Source organism: Loxodonta africana, chromosome 1, assembly GCF_030014295.1.
Source record: "Loxodonta africana isolate mLoxAfr1 chromosome 1, mLoxAfr1.hap2, whole genome shotgun sequence".
In the NCBI taxonomy this organism is placed as follows: Eukaryota; Metazoa; Chordata; class Mammalia; order Proboscidea; family Elephantidae; genus Loxodonta; species Loxodonta africana.
In genome coordinates, this window is record NC_087342.1 from 87,160,578 (window position 1) to 87,170,969 (window position 10,392).

Consider the following 10,392-nt stretch of genomic DNA (forward strand, 5'->3'; position numbering starts at 1 on the left):
CGGCACACAACAACAACATAGTTTTCTGTAGGTCCCTGGGTGGTGCAAACAGTTTGCACTTGACTACTAACCTAAAGGTTGATGGTTTGAATCCACCCAGAAGTGCCTAGGAAAAAAGGCCTGGAGATGTCCTTTCCAAAGGTCATAGCCTTAAAAACCCTGTGGAGCCCTGTTCTACTCTGACACACATGGGGTCACCATGAGTCAGAATTGACTTGACAGCAATGGTTTTTGTTTTTGTTTTTTTTAATTTTCTGTATTTCCTTTTGAGACTTATTTCACTTAGCATAATGTTTTCAAGCTTCAATCTAACTTCATTTCTCTTTATGGCTAAATAATATTCAATTGTGTATATGTACCACATCTTGTTTATCCACCTATCTGTTGATAGACATTTGGATTATTTCCACAAATAGATTTCTAAAAGAAATCATTTTTAATTTTTAAAATATTGGTCCCTCTGAGCTTTTTAGTAATTTGAGTGGATGATATGCTGATCACTTTTCTTTGCAAACACACACCTTTTTTTACAATCCTCTTAAACTATTTAATTCTGAAATGATTAAGGGAATTTTGGTCTGATGAGCACAATAAAATGGGAATATTGTTCATTAATTAAAACATTATTTTGGGTTTTTTATTTTTCTTTTAGTTTTTTTTTTGTTTGTCATTGGATGCTTTTAACATGTATTGATTGGATTTACTCATTCTTTAAAAAAGAAAAAAAACCCACATATCTCTCCAATTTGGATGTGTTTTTATATAAAGTATATTTCTATAAATTTTATTTTATTTGAACTATCCCACAATTTTCTCTGAATTATTCCACTACATTAATTTGCTGAGCTCTCTGGATTTTCTATTAACCAACATGTATAATATTAATTCTAGCTCATTTTTTATAGCCCTTTTACTATTTTTACCAAGGCTTTAATGAAAATATTGATCAGATTATAATCAAAGTCTATGCTAAAATAGAAAATTCCTTCCTCAAAACTGAACCTAATTTACAAACTCAGAGCATCTCTTCAATCACTCATGAATTGTCTCTATGATTTACTGGGACCAGTGAAACTGAAATTGTTAATGAATGAAAAATTCTTCTTATTAGAGAGGCCTAGATCTGAACGCACATCACAGAAAAGAACAGTATACATTTTTTTCCCTCCCTGAAATGCATAGGCTATAAGATTCAGTTAAATGAAGATGATAATTAACTGCTTTCCACTGAGGTAATAATACCTTGAGGGAGAGCTCTGTAAAGTCCTAGTCCTTGAACTCATCGTGTGTACCTGAAACACCAGTCATGCTGAAAAGATTTGTTCCCTAGTGTCTGGGTAACACCGGCTTCATTTCAACTACCATGGGCTTAATGGGGAATTTAAATGTCCCTAAATCTATGCTTCCTGTTCAATCTCTTATGAAAGTGTCTCAGTCTTTTTCTTACATGGAAATTTCACTGACTGAGCTGCCAGCCCGATTCCCAAGTAGAGAAGTTTCATCTCAGGATTAACTGAGATTTGTTCCTACTGACTAGGATCGTCCCTGGTGAGTGTAACTTTTGGAAATTTGATGAAATTTATCCAACAGTTATGTAGCATCTGCTAAGTGCCGGTGACTATGTGAGACACTGTAAATATAACCCTACATAAGATATATTACTCCTTCCCAAATCATGACTAGCTTAAGTAGGCTGAGAAACATATGCAAATAATTAAGTATAACATTAATATAAATTATAAGGAATCTCAGTGAGTGAATGCGGGCTCAAAAGCTAACATTTCATACTACTTGGGTTGCCAGGTAAACTCAGGAGACTTTTTTAAAGGAGAACAATTAAAAGATAATTGTTTGCCAAGCAAATGGAGAAGGTATCTAGTGGTAGGAATTCCAGACAGAAAGAATAGCATGATTACAAAAAAGATTTTTCTAACTGAGCATAGTGTAGCAATATGATTGGTACATTAAGAGTAATCTAAGTAATTCAGCATTACTAAAGTGTGTGTTTGACATGGGGGTGGGAAAGTCACAATGAGAGATAATACTGGAAAGGCAGTCGGGAACATGTTGTGGAAATATTGTTTGCCATCTTAAGTTTTTTGGTCATTATTATATAATCAATAATGCAAACAAAGAGTTAAAAAGCAAAATCTGAAATGTAACAGATGATCATCCTGGCAACAGCATAGAAGTTGGATGGGAGGAACATTGAACTTCAGAACAAGATTGCCAGAGATGATGAAAATGTTAACTTATGTAGAAGTGGTACAACAGAAAGCAACAACTACAAGACACAATGAGCAGATAAAATTTGGAAGCTCAATTGGATGTGCCATCCTTTAAAGTAGAGACCAGTGGCAGGGAGATGGTTGGGAAAAAAGATGAAGTTTCAATTTGACAGCCTCAGTTGGAGGTGGTTGTACGCCAACCATGAAGGTATATATGAGAATCTGGAACTCAGATCTATGGAAATGCTTGAAACATTCTCACCCAGTATGTGTGCAAATCATGTAGAAAAACAGCTAACTCGTCTCCTTTAAATGGCCCTTAAAAAATATTTTTAGTAACAAAAAAGAGATCAAGTACAGAGTTTTGAATACCATCAAATTTCAGTAGGTATATAGAGAGGACTCAGCCAAAGAGAGTGATATCCACACAGGAGAGAACCAGCAGGGCATGCCATCATAGACCAAAGGAAGAGAGATGTTCTAGAAGGAAAAACTGTACAGTAATATCATATATTCAAGAAAGAAAATTTAAAATAATAATAAGAGCACACTGAATTTACTATTGAGATGGTCATTTGTGGATTCGCTAGAGGTGCTTAGGAGGACTCATAAGGATAGAAGCATGACAATCATGGTTCAAAAATGAATGAGATGTTAGAGCGAACCCAGAAATAAACACTGTTCTCTTAGGAGCACAGCTATAAAGAGAACAACAACAGCAAAACTAAACCTGTCGTCATTGAGTTGATTCCAACTCATGGCGACCCTGTAGGACAGAGTACAACTGCCCATAGAGTTTCCCAAGGAGCAGCTGGTAGAATCAAACTGCCGACATTTTGGTTAGCAGCCTGAGCTCTTAACCATCGCACTACCAGGGCTAAGAGAGACCTTAAGAAAGAACTAAAAGTAGAGTTACAGTTTTTCTTTTAGCAAAAGAGCAGATTGCCACTTACAAAAAGCTAGCATAGGGAGAAGGGGTAACCTGGAAAGGAGGAATGAGCTCTCTCCCTCTCTCTCTCTTTGAAGAGTGAGCAGTTAGAAAATTGTAGAGATAATTTCATTTGTATGTAGGTAGGAAATTGAGGGACTTCGCACCTAACTAGCCACATTTTCTTATCTAAGTGATTGGCAATGCCGCCTCCAGGAAACAAGAGGAGAGCAGTGAGGAAGCCGCTTAATGACTGCTGTACTTTCTGAACAGCTTCTGTGATAAATTAGAGAGAGTCTTATTGAAAGGAAGAGATCTACTTTCAGGAAAATACAATGTTTCAACAAATGGGAGCTCAAAAACAGGGGACAAGGTATAGAAATATTTTACAGGATAAAACAAATTTGCAAATACATGGTTAGTGAAGGAAGAAAAAAATCTGTTTTGAAAGCAAATAATGTACAGAGAAGACACCATACTTTCGAAAAAAACGTTAGTTCTACTCTAAGATAAAGAATTATCAGTGGGGTGAAATGCAGGTATTAATGATATTAATTATATCTCCATAGAAATAGGGTTCCCTACCTTCCCGTTTGAGAAGTGATGCATAAATACAATTTGCAAAGAGTGAAATTAAAATAATAAAAATCAAAATATATTGATGGGAACTGCTGAGAGCAGAAGTGTGTGTGTGCGTGTGTGTGTGTGTGTGTGTGTGTGTGTGTAGGCTTTTTCCTGTGGTTTACTTCCTCCTTCCTTCTCTTACGAAGAAACTTTAATATAAAGGCTAAAGGATGGATATTTTTTGTCTAAATTACACTAATAATGTGTATTATAAATGGAAAATATAAGTAATGCTCTTGATTTTCAATCTAGTAACAATTCATTTTTAAACATAATTCAATTGCTTTCAGATATTTCTTTTAAGTTCCAAAGCTATTATCTAATACTGGGAGCAAGATAAACCAAGCATTAGACTTGGCAGCCATGGGGATTAAGTTATGCTTACAGGAGGAACAGGAAAGGGGTAGGGGCAAGAAGGCTATAGAAGCTCTTTGAAGAAAAGAAGTGTTACCTCCCTCTAAACCCTGCTGTTACACTTAGTAAAGTAGGGGGCTGGGACCATGGGGCTAGATTAAGGGCTCTTCCAGTCCTGGTACTGTTCCTTCTGGAGAAAATGGTTCTCGTAAAACATTAGTTTCTGTGAGTTCTCAAAATAAATTATAGCAAAAACAGAATTGCTAGCTCAAGAGGTCTTCAGCCTTTTCCTATTCTTTAGCAAAAAAAAAAAAAAAAAAACACAACATAATGACCCTATAGGACAGAGTGGAACTGCCGCATAGGGTTTCCAAGATTGTAAATCTTTACGGAAGCAGCCTGACACATCTTTCTCCACTGAGCACCAGGCGGGTTCAAACCCCTGACCTTTAGGTTAGCAAGCAGCCTAGCACTTTAACCAGGCCCCCTGGCTTCCATTGTTAAGATGTGAATAAGTGGAACAAACCATAAGATCTAATGGAGTAACTCAAAATTACTTGATAACTATTTTTATTTGTCTGTATAGAATTGAAATCAGTTGTGTATATACTCAGTTAAACACATATTTTCTTAGTGCTTATATGTTAGACGGTGCAAATAGTTAAGGATGGTGCAAACGGTTAAGAATGGGGGTTCACACACATCCAGAGGCAACTCAAAAAAAAAGGCCTAGCTATCTACTTCAGAAAATTCAGCCACTGAAAGCCTTGTGGAACACAGTTCTGGTCCAACACACAGGGGCTTTCCATGAGTTATAATTGACAGATTGGCAACTGGTTTGGTTTTTTGGTTTTGTATGTTAGATACAATTGTCAAAGGTAGAGGAATGAACAGAAATGATGAAGGCATAGTCTTCGCTGTCAAGAAACATAGTGAAAACAATACTAATTGACTTCTCAACAGATTCACAGATTTTTAAAAAAAGAAGAAAAAATCAGCAAGTGATTCTGATACACAGAGTGACTCTATGATTCTATAGTAGCACCCACCAACCTCCCTAACAATTTTGTTACATCTGTTATTAAGTTTTTTTGTTTCGTTGGTTGGTTTACTTTGAGGAAAGGGCTCCCACTAACGTATTTCAACTCCTAGAGAAAAGGAATAAAGAATTGTTTATTCTTGTTTACTCCATTACCTAGCATTCTGCCTATCACACACGGTAGGAATTAAATACATTTTAGAAAATTTTATTATTTGCTAAAAATAAATTTGATTGAAAATGTCCAACCCAAAGTCACTTCAAGTGTCTTGAAAATTAAATGATGTTCTCTGAGGATAACAAATTATCATTTACAAGTTGTTCCCTGAAGTTTCAGTGACATCTACATGTTACCAGTTTGAGACTTGTTTCACTCCTCAAGCTTGCTCTAAAAAGCCTACACCAACCAAACTTCATCTTTTAAAAATGTTAAAAAAAAAGGCAAGGAATATGATTATCCTTATCATTAACACCTTCCCTAGGTTTGCCTGGACTCTGTTCCTAGATTCATTTAAAAGGTAGTTTCAGACTGCTGAAAACCCTGGTGGCGTAGTGGTTAAGTGTTATGGCTGCTGACCAAGAGGTCAGCAGTTTGAATCCTCCAGGCACTCCTCGGAAACTCTATCTGGCAATTCTACTCTATCCTTTAGGGTTGCTATGAGTCGGAATCAACTCGGCAACAGTGGGTTTTGGTTTATCAAAGACTTAACTTAGATGGTTAGCAAAGGAAGTTTTAGTGCAAACCAAAGGTATTACATCAGGGCAATACTTAAGGTAATACTCTTTTTTTTTTTTTCCAGTTGCCTTTGGGTCGATTCCAACTCATGGCATCTCCATTTGTTCAGAGTAGAACTTCACTCCACAGGGTATTCAAGGCTGTGACCTCTCGGAAGAACATTGCTAGGCCTGTCTTCCCAGGTGCCTCTAGGCAGTTCTAACTGCCAACCTTTCATTTAGTAGTGGAGCACTTAACTCTTTGTGCCACCCAAGGACTCCAGTGTACTACTAAATTACTATGCATAAGAAGTAATTATACTGGTATATCAGAATCATTTTCACTGAGTTACTTGAGAGTAAAGATTTTATCATCTCTGTTAATTTTTCTACCTTTGACAATCCAAACTCTGATCCAGAAAATTATCATTACTTTTTTTAATCTATGCAATGTTGTTGAATAGTTAAGTGCTCAACTACTAGCAGAAAGGTAGGTGGTTTGAACCAACCCAGCAGTGCCTGGAAAGACACACCTGGTCATCTGCTTCTGAAAAGCCATAGCCTTGAATACCCTATGGAGCAGTTCTACTCCGCATGGAGTTGCCATGAGTCTGAATCAACTTGATGTCAACTAATAGCAGCAATGCTTTGAATAAATGGTTAAAGATTTTCCTGAACTGAACACGGAGGACACTGAGTTACTCGACATAGGTGTATATTAAGTATCATATGCTCTTTCCCTACAATTCCTTGGCTTCCTAAACAGAATCATACTTGCTGTCTTCAAAATGATCAAGGCCAACTTGACCTCAATGAGTGGATTCCTCCTCATGGGGTTTTCTGATGACCGTAAGTTTCAGATTTTACATGCACTGCTATTTTTGGTGACATACCTCCTGGCCTTGACAGGCAATCTGCTCATTATCACCATCATTACCTTGGACCATCATCTCCATTCCCCCATGTATTACTTCTTGAAGCACCTCTCGCTTCTGGATGTCTGCTTCATCTCTGTCACTGTCCCCCAGTCCATTGCAAACTCACTTACGGACAATGGTTACATCTCCCTTGGTCAGTGCATTCTTCAAGTTTTATTTTTCATAGCTCTGGCCTCATCCGAAGTGGCCATCCTCACAGTGATGTCTTATGACCGGTATGTGGCCATCTGTCAACCACTACACTACGAGGTCGTTATGGATCCCAGTGCTTGTAGACGTGCAGTGATAGCTGTGTGGGTTGCTGGGGGCCTTTCTGGTCTTATGCACACAGCCATTAATTTCTCCATACCTCTCTGTGGGGACCGAGTCATACATCAGTTCTTCTGTGATGTTCCTCAGATGCTGAAACTATCCTGCTCTTACGATTTCATTAATGAGATGGCAGTGGCTGCATTCACAACCTCCACAGCATTTATCTGCTTGATCTCCATTGTGCTCTCCTACATCCACATCTTCTCCACAGTACTGAGAATTCCATCAGCTGAGGCACGGACCAAGGTCTTCTCCACCTGTCTACCTCATCTATTTGTGGTTACTTTCTTCCTCTCAGCTGTAAGCTTTGAGTTTCTAAGGCCACCCTCTGATTCCCTATCAGCTATGGACCTCATGTTCTCCATATTCTATACTGTGATACCTCCAACGCTCAATCCAGTCATCTACAGTTTACGGAATGAAGCCATGAAGGCAGCTCTGAGGAAGGTGCTGTCAAAAGAAGAATTTGTTCAGAGAAAGATGGGTTTAAAAGCCATTTTTAAACTCTAAAGAACCATGTGAATAAAAGACATTGTTAATATGTTTTAGATCTTTAAAGGGATGAATCTATTTCTCCCCAGAACTCTTCTTCCATTTTTTCTTTTCTTCTCAAAATCTCATTTTTCCTAAATTAAAGATGTTATGCTCTTAAGGATGTTGGACCTTCTGCCTCTAATTAAGATGTCTCTTTAAGACATCTTTTGGGAATTTGTCTGAAACAAAAGGGAAAATGCAATTAGTTTGGGGGCTGGCTAGCATAATTTATAGTTGGTTTTGACAATAGGTTCAGGTAAGGATGACTATGTTAATGTGTGAGTATATGCACAATGCATGCATGTGATTTTTAGTGGGCCTCCTAGTTCCCTATCCGTATTAAGTTTCCTTTCCTATTAAGTACTATAATAGCTATTTACACAATTTTTTTCTAAATGCCAGGTATTCTTATACGTTTTACTTTTAACCCTAGCAAATAATTCTTCTTGCTATGCCATATTGTCACTATTTCACCCATGAGGACACAAAATTTAGGAGAGAAGAATTCATTTTCTTGAGATTTCTCAAATAAAAAGTGGTAAATCTGTGATTCAAACTAATATTTCTCTGACTCAAAGCTTGTTTATTTACCTCTATTCATTGCAAATTTTTGTTTTACCCAGATATGAGTGTGTGTGCATCAGCTATAAAAACAAGCATATACTATTATAATCTATTAATGAGATAACTATCAGATATGTGCTTTTCCATTAATGGAAACTTATATACTAATTCATTTCCTCTCCTGATCTGTAGAACAGTTTGAGGAGATGTTTTTGCAGAGTTGGGGTGGGGGTTACCTCCTGAGTCCATAAAGTACAACAATGAGTAGTACATGAAGAGATCAAACCTATGATTGTGTAAGATAATGAGTGACAAGTCTTGTGTATGTTAAGATCTGACTCATTTTTGGGTAATGCTACAAATTCCTTCAAAAAAGCCTCATAATTCATAAAAAGACAAAATTAAACCACTGCCTTCAATTAAAAAAATAATAAATTTATTGTGGTAGACTATATATAACAAAAATTGCTGTTTTAATCATTTTCCAATGTACAATTCAGTGATATTAACTACATTATTCATGATGTTGTACAACCATCACCTCTATTTCCAAAATTTTTTTAGCACTCCAGATAGAAACTCCTCACTCCTTAAACAATAATTCCCCATTCCCTCCTCCTCCCAGCCCCAACCAAAAGCCTGTTGCTATTGAGTTGGTTTCGATTCAGAGTGACCTTATAGGACAGAGCAGAACTGCCCCATAGGGCTTCCAAGGAAGGGCTGGTGGATTTGAACTGCCAACCTTTTGGTTAGCAGCCCAGCTCTTAACCACAGTGCCACTAGGACTCCTCCCAGCTCCTGGCGACCATTAATAAGCTTTTATCTCTATGTATTTTCCTACTCTAGATATTTTCTATGTGTGGAATCATATAATATTTGCCCTTTGTATCTAATTACATTTCCCTAAATGTTTTCAAGGTTTATTCACTGAGATAAATTAAACTATGTGCTCTAATAACAATGGGAATGAGCAATTGTTGAGTAATGGAGGGTTATTTTTAATACAGCATTTTTTAAATTAATGGATCTGTCTGTAACATAAATGTTTGGTCATACATTTCTTCCAGTCTACGGTTGGAATTGATGACAAAAAATTAGAGCCATATTTTACAGGCCTGGAACTTGGTAAACAACCATTCCTTTCTTTACATGTGCATTATATATATATAATATTTACACACACATATACTAGATATATATATGTATGTAAAATGTAAAGAGGTTACATGTTATTTGCATAAAATTCCAAAATGGAGCTAAACAAAGACATAATTAAAAGTAAAAAATAAATCCATTGCAATTGATAGTGTGCAACTTATGAATGCCCTTCTAGATATTTTTCTATTCATACACATGCCTATGTAAATATTATATTGCAAAGTAATCTTACTGTACGTAATGATTACTAAACTTATTTGTTCCAAAATAATGTCATAAGCATGTTTCTAGTTGAAAATATAAAATTATTGCACTGGCTGTATGTCATATTACACCTGTTCAGAATGTTTTCATTTCTGTTGTCATTATTCTAAACAATACTTTGATGAACTTCTTACTCCATACACTTATTTGTGCACATGTATGATAAGCTCCTTAGAACACACGCGTAGTAGTAGAATTCCCTTTTCTTTCTTCTCCCATCACCTGTATGTGTTCCATACATCCTTGCACCTCCCTGGGTGCACAACAATCCTCTGCTTTATCTCCTTTAAAAGAGGAAAAATTCCATGGAATGCGTTAATATTAAATTTTAATTACATAGAGTGTTTTTTCCAGCAAAAGGAATTTTGAAATTCTCAAAGGAAAGAGAAAAAATGATACTAAACAAAGATAATTAACATCGTAGAATTTCCTGTTTATTTGACTGAGATAATTTTGAGCTAGTTTTGGTGTTGCTGTTGTTAGGTGCCATCAAGTTGGTTCCAACTCATAGTCACCCTATGCACAACAGAATGAAACACTGCCCAGTCCTGAGCCATCCTCACAATTGTTGCTCTGCTCGAGCCCATTGTTGCAGCCACTGTGTCAATCCATCTTGTTGAGGGGCTTCTTTTTCACTGATGCTCTATTTTACCAAGCATGATATCCTTTTCCAGGGACTGATCCCTCCTGATAACATGTCCAAAGTATGTGAGACATAGTCTTGCCATCCTTGCT

At 36.7% G+C, this 10,392-nt stretch overlaps 1 protein-coding gene across 1 annotated transcript; it reads left to right on the forward strand.

Moving 5' to 3' along the window:
* The first annotated feature begins 6,580 nt into the window (after positions 1–6,580).
* On the forward strand, positions 6,581–7,647 carry LOC100668592 (olfactory receptor 14J1). Its single transcript, XM_010601192.2, has one exon. It carries the CDS (start codon positions 6,676–6,678, stop codon positions 7,645–7,647), a length of 972 nt encoding a protein of 323 aa, XP_010599494.2. The 5' UTR covers positions 6,581–6,675.
* The last annotated feature ends 2,745 nt before the right edge of the window (positions 7,648–10,392 follow it).